The following is an 18,849-nucleotide window of genomic DNA, read 5'->3' as shown; positions in this document are numbered from 1 at the left end:
TACCATATGTTGACTGTGAAATACTGTAAGAAAAAGCAAGGCTTTTTGAAGAGCAATTCATAAATATACATGTACAAATGACAGAATGGATTGGTAGTGTTGAAATGTAAAACAGAGGCTCAAATATCTACAGTCAATGACTTCTACATATCTCTAAAAGTAATCATATCATCTGAAGTTTGGCAAATATCAAGGATTGCATTGCAAGTTGGCTTTGATTGATTGTGTCTATTTTTCTGACAACCTAAGTCGATGCAACACACCTGCTGGCATTAGCGTTCAGTACCCAAGCCCTATAGCTTCATGGGTCATTGCAAAAATCAAAAGGCAAAGGGTTGGGCCATGATCAACTCCATGAGGGATAACTAAAATCTTACTTTCTTTTTCATAAAAACCTGCATGCAGATAAATTTTCAGTACCCTTACACTTGATACAAAAACTTTTAATAGAATGGAACTAAAGAGCTGGGAAACAGTACGTGGAAGAAATTTCTCAAAAATAAAAAGACGGTGCCCTAGGCACCACCTGTCAACATTTTGGGGGTTAGTCGGTATCCAAGAATCAATAGCTGCACGCTCGTCAAGCAACCATAGGAACATCAGGAAAGAACGAGTGGAGAAAAACTTCATTCAGATTTGCTCCAAGCCTGACACATGTAGGGTATGTACAGAATATCTGACAATGTGTGAAACTGATGCTAGAAAGGAAGTCAATGTACATGTACTAGTGGTTCTTCATGAAATACCACGATACCCACAAGAGACCATGGCATCTTACATGACTCGGAGAAATGAACACTACTCAACAGCGACATAATTTTTTGGTAAACACAACTTTATGAAGCAATTCTTATTTTTCATTTTACTAGAATACTTCCTATGTACTTTAATTTCCTGCTGCATTGCACTTGCATAGTTGCCTTCTCCCCCGTCACTTGGCCCGGTATGGTAGTAAAGAAAGTATTACTAGTATGCAGTACTTCACAAAATCACTAGATGGCGCTGCTAAGAAAGTTTGGAACATGCACATTGTACTTTTCAACCATGGCAACAAATGGACATATGCACTACTAGTATGGCATGGGTGATATGGCAATCTATGCACTCTCTTGAAAAATATGTCAAATTTGACAAAACTATATGATAATGCAGTTGCATAAAATCATATGATGACATTGATAAAAAATATAATCTAGTATGGAATTATGCACACAAGCATATCACTTTTAATATTTTGATTACTGATTTTCTAAAATGTGATCAAAACTCCAAAATTACAGTCTATGTAATTATGAATATCACCACTCTGTCAGGACGTTAGGAGGAAAAGTGATAAATCAAACATAACTAACTTGCTACCATGCTATTCCAATTTACTCATTTCTGAAACAACCTCAAAGGACAACTCACCAATTCCAAGGTCACTAGTTAAAGTCAGATCATCAGCAGCTCCTGGCCTCTGGTTCAGGTGTGCCGGCTGTACAAGGTCGGTCGCTCGATATGTGTGCGCACTCGGGGCCTCACGGACAAGGCGGAAGTCTGCACTCTGGAACATGGATCACACAACTCACACAAACAGAGCCTTCAGAACAGTCAAATGGGACAAACATTGTACATGAACAAGCATCAGACTAAAAAGTGACAATGTGTACATTACATGCTGTAATACTAATAGCCTTGTGCATGCTGTCATTTCATACATTGCAAATTTGGGAGGCTGTATTGAGCCTGGTGCTGCTTAACTTACTGACTTCAGGTACTCATGAATAAGTACATTTGTAGGGTTCTTGTTATCCATTGTGGCAACACCTGAAGCATGACATGACAGCACTTACTACAACACAACAGGTAATTCTGAAGGACATGCATGTCTGCATGCAGGTGTTGGGCGAGCATTCATGCAATCCTGTAACGCTTTATTTTGTCAAGTGATATATAGGTGGTTGTAGCAATAACAGCCCAAGTAGCACAGTGATAGTTCTGCCACATATACTAATTTGCATAAAAATTCAAGCAAAGCAGGAAAGCGATCAAGAGTACAGGAGCCCCAGATGGCACCCAGGCTAGGCTTGGTCATACAGAGGATGACTCTTGCGTGATGCAGAAAATCAGGTCATGTAATATCGAGCAAAGTGTGAATGAGCACCACAGTTTGCTCTCTGACATGCTGGTCTACTGCATACTCAACAGAACCCTCACCTATGTGAAAGTCTTTCTCTGCAGCTTTGCAGTCAAGCCAGTGGAATCAAAATGTCAACAGATGTGTATTCAGTAGTTATATATGATTATGAATTGTCAGTAGAAAGAGGGCAGCAAGCATTGTTGTATTTTGTATCCAATAGACATATGTCTCATAATGAATAATTGACTCGTAAACGACAATAGACAAATCCGATAGCCTCACCCACCCTGATCAAAAGGTAGAAAACCTAAACGTTTGGTAACTACAGTCGAACCATTTAAGGTGGCAGTACAGTATTTGTCCGCGACCCCCGGGGTCTATGACGCGGGGTAAGAAAATAGTGCGCACTAAATCGTGGACCGCATGTATACACTTGAACGTGAAAGCCAGCGAGGCATGAACTTTACTGAATGATAGCATAATAAGTCGGCATTTCGATCGTATGAGTAAGATTGTGAAGCTTGCCGATTCGGTGTATACATGCGCGTGACCTTTGCAGCAGCCAGCCTGGGTGAGTCGGCTGCAGTTCGTATGACCTCGCATGACCCCATTCCAAAGAGGGCGCCAGAACGTCAAAAAACCACAACTTTTTTTTGTTTTCAGTTATATTGTAGAATGTACCCTCAATTTAAACATATCCGTTTGTCGTGCTTCAGAAATGCACCGTACTATATTTTTTTTGGCGTCGACCTCAGTCAGTTTGTGGTCCTTAACTATAGAAATCCCCATAGGCGAAATACTGTGTTCTGCCACCTTGAACCAAATCGGGAATTGGCCAGAAATGGGCCAACGACGTCATATACGGCCGAATTTGTATGATATATCAATTATTGGCGTTGGTTCGCTTGGAATGCACCAGTTGCTTTCACCGTCAAACCGCCGTTTCCATGGTAACGGCCACTATAAGCGCCTCCCTATGCTTAACTATGGGACTTGGCTTGGAAGTGCCATTGGCCCGAGACACGTCCCCCCCCCCCTTTTTTTCTGGCGCAACTAAACCTAAACCCAACTCTAAATGACTCCGAACGTTAGCATATGAACCGATGAACCCTTTTCAGAAAAAAAAGTTAACCAGAATAGTAAATTTGTCCAGATAGTGAGACCACTAAACCGCCCCTCAGATAGGCCATGTACGGGGCCTACACCTATGCAGGGCACCAAAGTGCAAAGTTGGCGATATCTCAACAACTATTCGGATTTCTGAGCTAAGATTTGGTACAAATCTCCAGCTTGACTTGTTTTATTGATCGAATGAAAAAAAAGTCAAGTTCAAGTTTTCTTAAGGTGGCAGTACACAGTATTTGTCCGCGACCCCCGGGGTCTATGACGCGGGGTAAGAAAATAGTGCGCACTAAATCGTGGACCGCATGTATACACTTGAACGTGAAAGCCAGCGAGGCATGAAATTTACTGAATGATAGCATAATAAGTCGGCATTTCGATCGTATGAGTAAGATTGTGAAGCTTGCCGATTCGGTGTATACATGCGCGTGACCTTTGCAGCAGCCAGCCTGGGTGAGTCGGCTGCAGTTCGTATGACCTCGCATGACCCCATTCCAAAGAGGGTGCCAGAACGTCAAAAAACCACAACTTTTTTTTGTTTTCAGTTATATTGTAGAATGTACCCTCAATTTAAACATATCCGTTTGTCGTGCTTCAGAAATGCACCGTACTATATTTTTTTTGGCGTCGACCTCAGTCAGTTTGTGGTCCTTAACTATAGAAATCCCCATAGGCGAAATACTGTGTTCTGCCACCTTAAGGCAGAAAGTAGTGTGTTGATATGTAGAGATTACATCATTTTCTTTAACAGATCATCAGGAACAAAAGATGATCTTCCCATCCATTATTATGCTAATTTCAACAATTCAAGGTATGATAAATGAATTATAAGACAAAGCTTCTTTTGCTCCCATGGGCTTTCAAGCTTTCAGTTTCACGCAAACAATAATAACATCATCAACATGACATACAGGTCAACATTACACCATTAAGTGGCTTATAGGCTAAGTGATATCAACAAAGATACAAAATCTAATGAGGTCAATATGTTAGTAAACACCCTTCTTGGTTACCCTTTCTCCAGAAAAATATCAATCTTTTACAAAATCCCTGCAGGGTAGATCTTGGTCAGTTGGCTAGTACGAAAGCCTACAGCTCATGGTACAAGCCTATATGGTTCACAGTCCTTATAAAGGTAAAACAGTCGAGTAGACAGGAAAGAAAGACAAGACCAGTGTGAAGTAAGCAGGAGTCGTTTTACCTGTCTCTGTCCCTGTCTCTCATTCGGTCCGCTGCCAGCAGCCTGCACGCTGAGCCCGAAATTACTGACCTGCAGCAGAGGTGGGCACGCAACAATAGGACCAGCATTAGGAACATTCAATGACTCATAACGACCACTCGCTCAGAAATTCATGCATGTCAACAAAGGGGGAGAGCAAATATCAAGTTACTGGAAGTTGGTGACAACTTTTCTGACTTGTGCACCCAAATCAAAACACTCACGTCTCTTGTCGCTAGGACACTACGGTTCCGCAGCTTATTTGGGTGGTACATTCCTGTGACAGTAGGATTTAGGGGACTTTGTCCCGTTGATCGGACTGGTTTATCGAGCAGGGATTATATTTGGCGCGGTGTTCGTCATGTTGTCGGGCGTTCTTGGAGACAGGAATTCGCCGCCATTTTGTGTCAACGCATCACAACGCAAATTCTAATGAAACTAGTAATATCTCAATAATCATTGCATCTTGACGGTAAAATGATAAACATAGTTTCTAAACATTTTATATACCTCAAGTACAATAAGATTTGCCTTCTGATTCCCTTGTGTCACTGAGAATATTGACTAGATTTATAACTGCCTTAATCATGTTTTGTTGCGCTCTAAAGCAACAACTACGGTTCAAAGGTCGTTATTACTTTCTCCCAGTTCAGATTTGAAATTTCTTGTCTTTTTCGTTGGATTTTTCTCGCTTTAGTTTGCAACATGGCGGAAAAGTTTGATCCAGCAGGTAAATATGTCGTCCTTATGTATTATGTACACATTTATGGCAAGGCTTTTACCACAAAGTGAAAGAAAAGTTGACGGGAAATGTTGATGGATGGATGCGTAGAGATTGGGGGAGGGGGGCGTGAACTAAAACTAAGCTTTCCATGCCATTTTCCCGTCCCATGGTATGAAACCTCGATGGAAATGATACGCTAGTACGTAGCACTGCTGTAGTCTAAAACACGCCTTGCAGCTAATAGTACCAGCAGATTTTTCAGAGACATAATCTTGGTTTAACCGGTTATGTAGTTTGGTAGCACAACACTTCTTCTTTAATATATAGGGAGCATTCACAGGTGTCCATACTACTAGTATATAGTATGAATATATATCTTAAGAGTAGAGTAGAAGAAGATTACTTTATTGTATATAATTGTATGTTAAACTATCGATGTGCCGTAGCAGCCATATTCCAGGGTCTATCTTAAAACATCTACGAATTGACTATTGTGAGATAGAGCATTATCTACCTGTATGTGGTAAATAAGTGTGACATGTGTGTTGTTCTTGTAGAGTGATATTAGACCCGATATCAGTCAGGCAATAAGATTTTCTTACATAACATAGATGTCCAAATCGATATTTGTAGTTATGATATCATATGACAACTTCCTTCTTTCTATCTTCACTTAACAAGTTATCTGTATGTGTGTGTCAGCTGATAATATTATGACTTAATTCAAGGAGGTTTTATATAAAACCTACTTTCTTAGATTTATTTCTTAAGTTACTAAGCTTTAGAAGGACAACGGTGGTAAGAAGTATAGTACTAGTACTTTCAATTGTACCCTCTGATGTTGGGGTGCAACTACAAGTTATTGGAAGGTATTTCCACCATGAGATGCTCCACACTGATCATCACCCACTAATGAGTAACTATAGCCAATCTGATCCGGACTTTTGTCCTGCTTACACAGACTCTGCCTGATTGAAGTGATTGAGCTGATTGACCTGCTGACAACAGGACTCAAGTTGTGAGCCTAGCTGCCTGAAATGTGATAAGGAAACCAGCACGACAGCCCACTGGAAGAAGATGAAAAGATGAACAGAAACAGGGATGACATGACAAAACAAAAGATTTGAAAACAGTACAAAGAAGGATTGCTCTGTCAAGATTAGTTATACTAGCAAACTGTCAAAATGAGTGGCAAGATGAGCAAGAAAGATCTGGACCATCAGTTTGAACAGTTTCTGAAGGAGTCCCTCTCAGATGATTCCCTGGATGATGGAGGTGGGAGAGGTGGCCATGGGAGTGTCCTGCACAAGCTAGGCCAGCGGGAGCCAAAGAAAGAAGAGAAGCTGTGGTGGATGGAGGAGGATGAAGAGGGATCTCCTAGACTCAAGGGCAGCTCAACCAACAGGTGGTTGATGAAAAAGGACAAGAAAAAGGAAGAAAACTCCGGGAAGGAACTAGGAGGATCACAAGAAGCAAAGTTCTTAAAGTCATTGAACAAAAAAAGTCCTACAGAATCCCCCACAACGGGGCTTGCTGCCAACTTTGACAATCCTCCTGCAAAGAGAGATGTAGAAGTGAGTAAGGACAGCCTAGAAGACTTCTTCCATGCAGGCCGCAATAAGGGTAACAATGGGGGAAGGGGCGGGGTGATTCCTGAGAAAGCAAGCTTTGAGGACACTCTGATAGACAGCAGTGGTGATGAGGCTGTGGAGGATGTGAGAACAGGGAGTGCTCCTGGGACAGGGCCGGGGATGGACACACTGGAGGAGTTGGCAGAGAAGGAAAGGTTCTTCAAGGATTTAGAGGGGAAAGCAGAGGGCACTTTGGACTATGGTAGGCTCAATGAGGAAGCAGATCTAACAGATACCTTCAAACAGCCAAAATCCGGTCATAAAGGTGGTGAAGACATTGAGACTAAACTAGACAGTTACAGTGAAGACTTTTCCGATGAAAGTCAGGACAGCGATGAAGAAAGGGATGCGTCTGTGAAGGTGACAGACACTGGGGGTAAGACAAACGATGAGGAAAGCTCCAAGAAGTTGACCAGCACTCCGCCATCCAAACCAATGTTGGCCAGGGTAGCTCTGTTTGACACCATGGACTCCAGTTTTGGGACAGGCAAGCTGGGGAAGACATTGCTGCCCTCAGGAGGTGACACAGATGGAGATTCACCCCAGATGAAGACGGTTCCCACAGCAACTGGTACCAACAGTGATGTGGAGGCCTTGCAGCGAGCCCTGCAGGACGCGCAGATGTCCACACTGGGCACAGGCACTGCTGCTGACTTAGACCTGGGGGGAGGGACAGAGGCAAGGGGGCTCAACCTGAGCCCTGCTCAACCCAGGGGGAGGGGTTTTGACTTAGAACCAGCTGGTACAAAAGACCAAGGATTCACATTGCCTGAGGAAAACAGAGGATTTGACCTTCAATCAGCTGATGACTCCAGGAAAATTGACCTTTATCCCTCTGGTGAGAAGCATGGATTTGACCTTCAACCTGCTAGTGAGAAGCATGGATTTGACCTTCAACCAGCTAGTGAAAATCATGGATTTGACCTTCAACCTGCTAGTGAGAAGCATGGATTTGACCTTCAACCTGCTAGGGAGAATCATGGGTTTGATCTTCAACCTGCTAGTGAGAATCATGGGTTTGACCTTCAACCTGCTGGTGAGAATCATGGATTTGACCTTCAACCTGCTAGTGAGAATCATGGGTTTGACCTCAGCCCTGCACATGTCGGGCAAAGAGGATTCCAGTACGATGATCAGGACCTTGACAAGACTACGGAAAGTAAACCCCAAACCCCAGTGCCCACACCCAGGCAAAGGAAACACGTAGGACAAAAGTTTACATTTGAGTCTCCAGACCAACATAAAACTATCCAGGATCTGGAGAGGGATATCGAAACTCAAGTAGGAAGGTTGGACGGACTTGATGACAGCTTTGTCAATGGCAGAACAGAGCAAGTCAGTAGGAAAGGGAAACCAAGGAAAGGAAGACAACAGAACCAGGTACGAAGCTCTGGCTACGGTAAAGTTATCCCTTCAAGGAGGACAAATGGAAGTGCTAGCACCCCAGATGCTAAGTTAGGAAAACATGCCAAAGACTCGGCAGTGCCAAAAACAAGTACTCCCAATAACAAACAAGGCAAGACTGTCAGCTTCCATGGACAAAGTGCCAAGGGAAGAACATCTAGTGCTAGCCCTTACAGATGGACTCCTAAACAGGTCTCAACATTTAAAGCAAGAGGGGCTCCTATAGATGATTCAGTAGCAGGCAGTCAGCTGATGGCTTCTGTGGAGTCCTTTGCTTACTATATCCAAGACCACTTCTCATCAGAAAGGAAGGGGAAGTCTTCAAGGCAGGCATGGGAAGACAAACCCCCTGTCAAGTCGGAGGGCCCACCTCCCAGTATAGAACACCTTTCCAGGGAGAAGATGTTGCTGTTGCAAGTTCAAGACCTTCAGAAAGAGTTGGAAGTTGAACAGAAACTAAGGGAGAAAATCCATGCCGACTTCAGAGCTCAGCAGAGGGAGTACCAGCGGGAGGTGGAAGAGCTGCGTCTCCAGCATGACAAGGAATTGGACCAGATGAAGCAGGAGAACTTCGTCTTACGGGCAAAACTTGGGGACTCAGAAGCACATGATGGTGATGAGAAGGAAACAGAACCATCAAGCCAAAAATCAGACTCTAAAGGAAAAGCTGCAGATCAAGAAGTGGAGCGGTTACGACAGGAAGTCAAGGTGCAAGAAGACCTTCTTAAAGGCTACCAGCAGGAGAACGAGAGGCTGTACGCCCAGCTGAAGACAGGCACGTCCAAGTACAAGGAGACGGAGACCCTGCTGTTCCAGGAGAATCAGAAGCTGCAGGCAGAAGTCGCCCGTCTGAAGGAGGAGGGGGAGGAGAGGGAGCGAGCCCTGCTGTTTAAGGGGGTGATCACCAGCCCTGCAGCTCAGCGGCAGATCAAGGCTGGGACGGCTGAATCGTCCATGGCCGCTGCTCGGGTGGCATGCCTGGAAAAAGTAAGTAACAAGAGCCTACTCTTCTTCTTCTTCATCTACATGTACATGTACATGCCAAACCTCAGTCTTCAGTTGAAACAGATTGTCTTGTTTTATACTTACATTTTCATGACACAACACAAATTTCTTGTATCATATACAAGCCTTTCATCCCAGGCCTCCATATCATTGATTTGGATTCAGCATACATGTATATTACCCTACCTGATCGCCTGGCTAACTTGTACTTCTTTGTCCTCCACTAGATAATCATGTCATTCCTAATTGTAAGTTGCAGAGTTGTCAATTGCTATATGTATGTAGTTCCAGGAACTTTTAGTTTTTTTGCTTGCTACATTTTACCCTTTTCTGAATGTTCCCAGGAGCTGAGAAAATCCAAGCTGCACAGCGAGGACATGCTGAGGGATGTGGTGAGGCTGAAGGGTGAGAAATCCCAGCTGGAGCAGCAGCTGGACCGGGAGAGGGCCCTCGGTGTCAAGGCAAACAGACAGGTAAGGAATAATGGAAACATTATATCCTGACATAAACAAATTTAAAACAAACAGCAAGGTAGTTCAACATAGTTTCCTTTAAAAGGTACTCAATCTTATTCTTCTTCTCTTCGGACTTTTCGACAACCTATCTAGAGTCTTCATCCATGTAAAAGGAACTTGTGCTATCAGTGCAATATTGTTAACTTGACCTATTGTCAACGTTACTGCTGTTACTTTTCCTTGACAACATCATTACTACTACTGTAACAGTTGCTACTGTTACTTCTGCTTAACATCATTATTGACAACATACCTGTATGTAGCACTTTAAACAGTACTTTCAAGTACATTGTCATTTTCCCTATGGAGTTGTCGTCGTCAGACTGGAGACAACTCCGTTCTTGAGATCCTGATATGGCCTTAGATGGGATTTTTTGGCTGTGCTAGCAGCCATTTGATGATTTTGAATGTCTTTTAAACTGTTAAGTATGTTGATATTTTTATATGATTGTATAGAACATGTACTTCAGCTTACAAATGTTCTTTGAATAAAAACACATTACATTATGTGTTTGATGTGTTTGATCTGTAGGTGGGTGAGCTGACAGAGGTGCAGCAGCTGGAGGTGAGGACCAGGGTGCAGCAACACGAAGAGGAGGTTCTGGAGCTGAGGAGGAAGCTGCGCTGGTACGTGGAGAACCAGGAGCTGGTGGACAGACAGACACGGGTCCTCCGGGAGAAGGAGGAGGAGATGGAGAGACTCCGAAGCCAGGTATGGGGAGAGCTTGTTTGTTTCTTTGTTTGTTATATAGAGATCTCCATTAGTGTTACGTAGAATGCACTGTACTATGTGTGTACTACTGAAGTACTTAGTATGTTATGACTGAAGTAAAGCAAAGTTATATTAACTTATGATAGAGGAGCCTTTAGTTAGAAAAACAGACCATCCCACTCTAGAGCTTTTAGGGTTGTGAGTATCATGAAGGGTTTTCAAGCAAGGAAATGAAATTCAGCTTGTTCAACTGAATTACAAGTAGCATGCCAGTACATATAGTGCAAAATATCACATGACACAAAAAGCATCAAAAGAGGAAGAACTACATGCCATCAGGTCTAGATTATTAAGCAGGTGTGTTATTGTGAGGGAGTGGGAAATAAATCTCTGTTTTTAATTTGTCTGCAGGTAAAAAGGCTAGAGGCCCAAACTGGACAGAAACAAGACAGCGCCAGGGGCAAGGCAAAGGAGCGAGCAGCCGACGCCAAACGCATCCTCGATCTGGAGCGGCAAGTGAAAGAAATGGAAAACATCATAAAGAGACGCCATCCAAACTCCATTCCTGCAATGATCCTTGCTGCGAATGCTGCACCACCATCGGCACCCAGCAGCCCCACCAGACCTCTGTCTGTGCAGTTCCTGGAGAACAGGATCAGGAAGCTGGAGGGTGAGCTGGAGAGGAGGGACGAGGATGCCAAGCTGAGCCTACGGGCCCTGCAGCAGACTCACAACCAGGTGAAGCTTCAGTATGAGGAGGAGATCTCAAGGCTGGGGAAGCAGCTCGTGGATAGAGGGCAAATGTCGGCAAGGGTAGACTCCAACAGAGTGTCTACTCTGGAGATACAGCTTGACTTGGAAAGGTCTGAACACAACAGGATGGTTGAAGAGTTCAAAAGAGAAATCACAGAGCTGCACAAGCGACTTGAAGCGGCACAGATGAGAAAGTCTATGAATGATAATGAGGCCTTTGCTGCTCAAAAGCTTGAGGCAGAGACTTTGGTTTTGAAGAAGGAGTTGAAGGAAAAGAGCCAGGAAATCTTCCAGCTTCAGAAAACGTGCCAAAAACTGCAAAGTGGTTCTGGAAAAGATGGGGGAAAGTTTGGCAAGACCAGAAGTGTTGGGAAAAAAAAAGTGGCTGGTAAAGATGTAGTGCCATCACCGAGACATGATGTTGCCTTTCCAGACTCTCTGGATGACAGGTCTTACGAACCCCACGCTTTCACTGGTTTGCACATTTCTGACATCCAAAGGGAAAATGAAACTCTAAAGCAGCAGGTAGAAAGTCTTTCATTTGAACTTGAACAGCAGCGAGTCAAGCTTCAGATGCAGGTTGCTGAGGCAGAGAGCAACGTCCGCAAAGCACAGGAGGCTTCAGAGGAACGGCTGGAGGTAATAAAAGCAGCTCACCAGAGAGAAGCGGAGAAACTCTTGTCACAGTACACGAGACAGCAGTCTACCTCTGAGGTAGCAGAGCTCACAAGTAGACTGCAGACCAGGGACGTCATGCTGGAACATCTGAAGTCAGAGTTAGCATCTGCCAAGAGAGACCAGGAGGAGCTTGTTCGAGTGAAGCTGCGTGAGGAGACCCTGCAGAGACAGCTGAGTAGGCTTCAGGAGGAACTGGCCGAGGCAAAGGCACATCAGTCACCAGAAATGAGACACTTTGAGTCGCTCCAGTCTAAGATCCAATCTATGGAAGATAAGTACAGGGAAAGAGAGAGGGGACTGCAGAACGGGGTGTTGAGTCCAAAGGGAGGAAGGTCGGACTCACAGTGGGCACAGATAGTAGAGTCTAAGAACAGACAGATTGAGCAGTTCAGAGCAGAGTTGGACTCTATTTTAGCAGTGCTCAGGCAGATCCAGCAGAACAAGATGTCAGCAGGCTACAGAATTCCAACAATATGATATGCCTGTTGATAAAGGCCACTTGCTATATGAGAAACTTTACAGCGCTAGTACATTGTTGGTTGATTTGGGAGTTCTGAAGAATACCTGGGGCTGTAGAAAGTATATTGCCACTGACTGGCCTATGACTTTATTTTGTACTTGTGAATGTGCTTGAAGTGACGTACATTGTATATATGTGTATGGTCCACAATGGACTTCTGCCGTGAAAGACAAATGCTGATAAAACACTTTGTGGAATATTGATATTATAGAAAGCTGAACATTTGTATATCTTCATAAAGATATTGTTATCCACACATTTCTAAAAGGCTACTTGATCCCAACTTGCAAGTTACGTGTTCATGTTGGATATCAGACTTGTCATCAGTTGAATAAACTTGATTGCAAAATGATTACACCTGGCCTGAGGTTTCCCTTCTGCTGTGATCTATACGTGGTGACTGAAGATGAAATAAATGAGCAAGAGTGGAGTGTAAGATTAATCAAGAGGAATCTGATTAAAGTCGGGTTTGTTTTCAGTATAGTGTCCAGTTATAATAGATGCTTGAAACTTTAACAGGGGAAGGAGTAGGAATCTTGGTTTGCGACATCTTATTTCCAATTGTAAGAGAACACTGACTACTTGAAAACCCACCCCCATAGAGCACCAGCATGTGCGGTACAATGCCCTGCTGTAGAACACAATACGAGAACACTAACTACTTGAAAACCCACCTCCATAGAGCACCAGCATGTGCGGTACAACCCCCTGAAGGGAGACTGGGTGCTGGTGTCGGCACACAGGATGAAGAGACCGTGGTCGGGGCAGGAGGAGAAACCCCCAGAGGAGAATATCCCACGACATGACCCCAAGAACCCCCTCTGTCCTGGGGTCACTCGAGCCAACGGAAAGGTTCACACTTTACCATGTGTTTTGTCTTTTCTGGAGATGGTCATTCGTAGTACAGTCAAACCTGATCAGGCAACCAGCTGGTGCAGGCATCCACCTCCAGTCACAGGCCACATTGAAACAGTCCTGTCCATTTTTACATGGTCAACCCCACCCTGTCCTCAACAACCACCTGTCATCAACAACGACTTTCCTCAGTCCCTTGAGTGGTTGGCTTGCTGAATCCAGGTTTGACTGTAAACGTACCATTGGTGTACAAGAAACACATTACAATTGCTGTGTCCAAAATGTTGGATCCAAATTTAGAATGTGCTGATTGGTTCCGTTACCAGGTGTTATCTTCTGTGTCTCTCAACAGGTGAACCCAGACTATGACAGCACTTTCCTGTTTGACAATGACTTCCCAGCCCTCCAGCCAGATGCTCCTGACCCAGGTGTGCTGCACTGAAAAGTTATAAAAAAAAAGTTTTATTGCAAATTCCTGCCCGTAGGCTAATTGCAAGTACATGTACAAGTAACACGGAGTGGACGGACAGACAATAATGAACAGTATAACAAATGTCTACTCTAGTCTTAACTACTGCCACTAAGTTCTAACTTATTGAGTTCGACTTCTTTTTCCGAGACTGTGGAAGACGAAAGATCCCACTTTTTCTGTGATATATTGCATTTCATCTAATGAAGTGCCTGAATAGATTTACCGGTACAATGGTCAAGTGGCCTGGAGTCCAGCCCTATTAGTTTTGGCCCACTCCCAACGTTGCTAGGCAGCTAGGGACATTGGGAGCAGGCCAAAGCTAACAATGCTGGACTCCAGGCTAATGATCAAGTGAGTAGAGAGTTTGCCTTGAATTTGGTAGGTCGTGAGTTCGATCCCTGGGTGAGTGACTCAGTCATACCAAAGAGTTTAAAAATGGTATGTTCTGCTTTTTCTGCTTAGCACTCAGCATTTAGGAAAGACTGTGGTAGTTGAACACAACACTACCAGTGGACTAGACCCTTGCTGTTATGATTGCCCAAATTGGTGTGGCCCAAGGCCTATTAGAACAGAGATGGATGCCACCCTATAAACCATCTGGTGTGGGAAGGATTTTAATTTAACTAACAATAGATGATGTCATAGAAATGGGTCAAGCAAGCAGTTAAGCACTGGTCATCTGGAGAGTTAGAAGATGTGTAAATCAATCCCCAACAACTTTTGCAAGTGTTAGCACAGCACATAGCTATGTTGGTCTCTTGCACCATTGGTGTACAGGTCTCTGTGCTTTCAACTTTCCCCTGTACCTCTCATATCATGACTTATTAATCAGTGTTTGTGTTTCAGGTCCAAGTGAACATCCACTCCTACAGGCGGCTTCTGCAAGAGGGAAATGGTGAAGAGATATCCCCTTATGTCTGAATTCAAATGTCTAAAAATCTTCAATGTTACTTGAACGTTTCTATCAGCTTAGTTGGGAAGTAATGTCTTGAACGTAGGTTGGAAATCAACTTTGGAACAATTGGAGGTCAAATTGTCGATTGACGTCCTAATGACACAATGATTTACCGGTTTCAACTTTTTATTTAAAAAGTCTTCATCAGGATGGAGGTCACCATGTTCTTGTTTTTATCCTCAGCCAGGTGATGTGCTTCCACCCATGGACCGACATCACCCTTCCCCTCATGTCATTGGTTGAGATCAGAACTGTGATTGACAAGTGGGCAGAGATTACCACCGACCTCGGGGCCAATCACAGATGGGTGCAGGTCAGTAGTTGGTCAAATGTTCATTGAAATTATTAAATGAATGCAGTTCAAGTGCATTATTATTTTGGGATGAGTTAACAATGAAGAAAACTTTATTTTAACACTAAGATATACGCGGATCAAATTTTCAATGACTACTGTCGCCTTCTTCAGGATCAATAATCACTAATAAAAAATAATCAATAATCAACAATAAAAAACATTAAATTCAAAGCAGCTTCTTTTATTTGAACCAATCACAGCTTATATCTAAGAGTAACATTTCTTTATCTGATGTGAAGATATTTTCTGATGTCCAACATGAATATCACACAAGATTTCCCCTACCCTGTACAGTTGTTTGAGAACAAGGGAGCTGTGATGGGGTGCTCCAACCCCCACCCCCACTGTCAGGTCTGGGCAAGCAGCTTCATGCCAAACGAGGCAGCAGCTGCAGTAGGTGTTTGTTTTTTTCAGTTCCATCTAAAGCGTTGTTCACTTTCATGTTGATACTGAAACATTTGTATGCACAATGATGTTGTCTAAAGTGGTTTTGAGTAATTTTGTGTCTTACACTTTTACAACAGTTACAGTTACTGTTTTCTGATTGTCAGTTTCTTAAGATGCTGTAAGAAACATTCTATTTGATGTATTTTTTTATTTCATGCTTACCTGCTTTCCAGGACAAGAACCAAAAAGAGTACTTCAACAAACACCAATCCCCAATGCTTGTGGATTACTACAAACTGGAGAAAGAAAAGAGGGTAAATCTCAAGTCAACTTTTGTTGTTTATGAAACATTTCTGTACAATTTAGCCCTGTAGCATCTGTATCTATTTAGACAGTTAACTGCCCTTCAGCGTAACACACCAGTTTCGCAGGCACGGCAGCTGGTTATGGAAGTGTAGTATGTTCATTTTAGCCTGGGTGCCATCCTCTTTAGTTTTTACTCCACTCGGTTGCTCCGGTAGCCAAAAATGTCATCATTATTTTCAAAATGGCCAGGTTAAGTTTATATTACCCTCCTGCAGGAGCGGATAGTTGTGGAGAACGAGGACTGGCTGGTTGTGGTGCCTTACTGGGCCGTGTGGCCGTATGAGACACTGGTCCTGCCCAGGAGACATGTCCTGAGGCTGCCGGACCTCACCAGTAGTGAGAGGGATGGTGAGGGCATCCTATAGCTAGCAAATAGATACATGTATTAGGGACAGGAAGCATTTGGATTGTCAAATATTGGGCAAAATAGAAAGGAATTCCTATGTGATTTTACACCTATTGTTATGTTTTTTTTGACATGTAAATTCCTTCAAATGTTTGTGTTTCTGATGTGCAAATATATGACTGGTTCTAAAAAAAACACTAAGATGAAATGTTAAATCATCAGAGAAAACCCTTCAAGTTTTGCTGGAATACAATTTTTACATTAAAACTAATAAAAGAGTTTTTCCACTATGATTCAGCCAATACATGACCTTTTGTGTATTGGATGGAAGCATATAATTTGTCTTTTCTTGTTCCACAGCCCTTGCAGACATTACAAAGCGGCTGCTGTGCAAGTATGACAACCTGTTTGAGGTGTCCTTCCCTTACTCTATGGGCTGGCATGGTATGTAATACATATAAACATAATGTGCTGTGTTTCATATTTAACATGTACACATGTAGATTGTGGGTTTTTTTTTTTCAACTAAAGAACTCAAATTCTTGATGTTTTGTCCTTAAAGGAAAGCTACACAAAAAATTGAAAATCCTTCTATGCTATGCTTAATATATTCCAAAGTCAAATTCTTACTTCAAGTTGTTTCACATAATTCCGTCATAGTTCTGGGATTTTCCACAGTTTGAAACTTATGCCGTGCTGACGCCTTCTCACCTGATAATTGAATTATATGACGTCAGTGTTTCAAATTTTTCACCTGATGATTGTATTATATGACGTCAGTGTTCTAAAATTCAATCATCAGGTGAAAAATTTGAAACACTGACGTCACATAATTCAATTATCAGGCGAGAAGGCGTCAGCACGGCATAAGTTTCAAACTGTGGAAAATCCCAGAACTATGACGGACTTATGTGAAACAACTTGAACTAAGAATTTGACTTTGGAATATATTAAGCATAACATAGAAGGATTTTCAATTTTTTGTGTAGCTTTCCTTTAAGCTGCAGCTGGAGTTCTTGTCTGATAACTTTGGAGTAGATTCATCATTCGAACCATGATTGACCTTGAGTCAACTTGATGTAGTTAGTCTAGGTGTTATGACCTGACGGAAGGTTGCAACACCAAAGGCGTGGCTGCCCTTGAAGTGCTTTTAGTGCCGCTGCAGAGGTCATGGTTGGAGAGTGGCTGCTGATTAGGTTACTACATTCTTGGACAGCTTTCAGTTAGAAGTGCATTTCCTTAACTTCATTGAGTCAGATGAATCACTGTGTAAGTCAGGTTTGATGTCCCTTTCCAATTCCTAATATAGGTGCCCCCACGGGGGATCTGGCTGAAGCTGAGAACAGCCACTGGCAGCTCCATGCACATTACTACCCCCCTCTGCTGAGGTCGGCCACAGTCCGGAAGTTCATGGTGGGCTTTGAGATGCTGGCTCAGGCCCAACGGGACCTCACTGCAGAACAGGTAGGGCAGAACTCTTGACCTCCAACGATATATGACATAGGAACAGTTTGATACTGGACTTAGTCTTGATTATGGATCATGACTTTGATTTGAATTTGTATTATTACTTTTCATTAGTTATTTATATTTTTGTATATGTTCCTTACTTATGATTTCATTATCATTTTCTGTATGTACGTTTTATTTATGTTATGCAATTTATGTATAATATAACTGGATTTGATTCTGCTCTTTTTTCTTTACTGACTTGCATTTGAGAAAATTGTGATTAACGTTATCTACTCAGAGAATGCAATATTCATTTCCTACAAAATTCATGATTGCGCTATTTTTGTACATATTGGACATGAGAGCTTACTAGTATTATTTCATGAGCAAGGTCAAACCTGGATGACATTCGACTTGTATTTCAGGCTGCTGAGAAGCTGAGAAACCTGCCAGAGCTCCACTACAAGATCAAAAGGCAGCAGGAAGACTAGAGGATTTACCGGTAGTGTTCAATGGACAAGGTTGCAACGGCCCAAGCTTAGAATCAAGTACATCAAACTCAATCAAGTGCAATATGAGATTTATGCTTTTCCTGAGGCCAAAACAAAAGACAACTAACAATAGAGGGGGGTATTAATTCCAACTTTGTAAAATACGCATTTCAAAATATGGATATGGTCTATCTAAGCACAGAAATGAAGAAATTTGGGCAATCATTGGAGTCTAACCCCCTGTACATACCCCTTGAAGTTTGTACATGTTCTATTGGGACTAGTCCATTTTTGCAATGGGGTGATTTGGGAATAGCCAATATCTGTGCAGAATAGATTTGGGGTTCAGATATTCACTTTAATGTCTTCTTACCTCAAAGTACTTATACTTCAAGGCATTAATTGTTTGTTAGCATACCTGTACATAGTCATGGTACAAACTTTAGGGGGTATGAACATGTACAGGGGGGTTAATATTGAAAAAAATTACAAAATTTTTACTTTCTGATATTAAGATAGACTGTCCCCATATTTCTAGGTGCGTATTTCAGCAAAAACTGCACTTTTGCGAAATAGTACCTCCCCCTACTAACAAATGGACATTACATAGATTTTCCAGTTTGTCGGGTCTGGTTCTTGTTCTTCCAAAGTTTCTAGAGTTGCCTGTTTATGGAAAAAATACAATTATGCCAAGGTCATCTCACTTCTCCTAAACTCCAACTCAAATGTACATCTCATTCTATGATCATTACAATGTCAGTCTGA

At 42.6% G+C, this 18,849-nt stretch overlaps 4 protein-coding genes across 6 annotated transcripts in view; 2 read left to right on the top strand and 2 right to left on the bottom strand.

Moving 5' to 3' along the window:
* Positions 1-4,867, bottom strand: part of LOC136428625 (leucine-rich repeat-containing protein 49-like) — a 27,094-nt gene extending 22,227 nt beyond the window's left edge. For all 3 annotated transcript variants that reach the window (XM_066418283.1, XM_066418286.1, XM_066418284.1), the window contains exons 1-3: positions 4,688-4,867; positions 4,446-4,514; positions 1,411-1,546 (exon numbers count right to left, since the gene is read on the bottom strand). In XM_066418283.1, coding sequence (XP_066274380.1) covers positions 1,411-1,546; positions 4,446-4,514; positions 4,688-4,738 — 256 coding nt within the window. In that variant the 5' untranslated portion in view covers positions 4,739-4,867. The remainder of the gene's footprint in view (positions 1-1,410; positions 1,547-4,445; positions 4,515-4,687) is intronic.
* LOC136428632 (galactose-1-phosphate uridylyltransferase-like) lies at positions 560-18,849 on the top strand. Its single transcript, XM_066418297.1, has 11 exons — positions 560-661; positions 13,088-13,257; positions 13,613-13,688; positions 14,579-14,627; positions 14,871-15,000; positions 15,337-15,435; positions 15,663-15,743; positions 16,011-16,143; positions 16,502-16,585; positions 17,451-17,605; positions 18,019-18,849. Exons 2-11 carry the CDS (start codon positions 13,150-13,152, stop codon positions 18,082-18,084), a joined length of 981 nt encoding a protein of 326 aa, XP_066274394.1. The 5' UTR covers positions 560-661; positions 13,088-13,149; the 3' UTR covers positions 18,085-18,849.
* Positions 4,954-12,760, top strand: LOC136428623 (centrosomal protein of 162 kDa-like). Its single transcript, XM_066418276.1, has 5 exons — positions 4,954-5,193; positions 6,149-9,209; positions 9,572-9,700; positions 10,275-10,454; positions 10,866-12,760. Exons 2-5 carry the CDS (start codon positions 6,372-6,374, stop codon positions 12,360-12,362), a joined length of 4,644 nt encoding a protein of 1,547 aa, XP_066274373.1. The 5' UTR covers positions 4,954-5,193; positions 6,149-6,371; the 3' UTR covers positions 12,363-12,760.
* LOC136428635 (low molecular weight phosphotyrosine protein phosphatase-like) overlaps positions 8,067-18,849 on the bottom strand; it is a 99,591-nt gene continuing 88,808 nt past the window's right edge. Inside the window, exon 8 of the mRNA XM_066418305.1 lies at positions 8,067-8,076. The gene's annotated coding sequence lies outside the window, so the exon portion shown is untranslated. The remainder of the gene's footprint in view (positions 8,077-18,849) is intronic.

The sequence above is a fragment of the Branchiostoma lanceolatum genome, chromosome 2 (genome assembly GCF_035083965.1).
Source record: "Branchiostoma lanceolatum isolate klBraLanc5 chromosome 2, klBraLanc5.hap2, whole genome shotgun sequence".
Taxonomy (NCBI): Eukaryota; Metazoa; Chordata; class Leptocardii; order Amphioxiformes; family Branchiostomatidae; genus Branchiostoma; species Branchiostoma lanceolatum.
Note: the sequence above shows the minus strand (reverse complement) of the source record. Positions and strands in the feature narration are given on the sequence as shown.

Bases quoted from the DNA above. Each gene is read 5' to 3' on its own strand.
- LOC136428623 (XM_066418276.1), top strand. From the start codon at position 6,372: ATGAGTGGCAAGATGAGCAAGAAAGATCTGGACCATCAGTTTGAACAG. The intron at 9,210-9,571 runs GTAAGTAACAAG...GAATGTTCCCAG, and splicing joins GGGTGGCATGCCTGGAAAAA to GAGCTGAGAAAATCCAAGCT. The intron at 10,455-10,865 runs GTATGGGGAGAG...ATTTGTCTGCAG, and splicing joins TGGAGAGACTCCGAAGCCAG to GTAAAAAGGCTAGAGGCCCA.
- LOC136428632 (XM_066418297.1), top strand. From the start codon at position 13,150: ATGAAGAGACCGTGGTCGGGGCAGGAGGAGAAACCCCCAGAGGAGAAT. The intron at 13,689-14,578 runs GTGTGCTGCACT...TTTGTGTTTCAG, and splicing joins GCCAGATGCTCCTGACCCAG to GTCCAAGTGAACATCCACTC. The intron at 14,628-14,870 runs GTGAAGAGATAT...TTTTATCCTCAG, and splicing joins GCTTCTGCAAGAGGGAAATG to CCAGGTGATGTGCTTCCACC.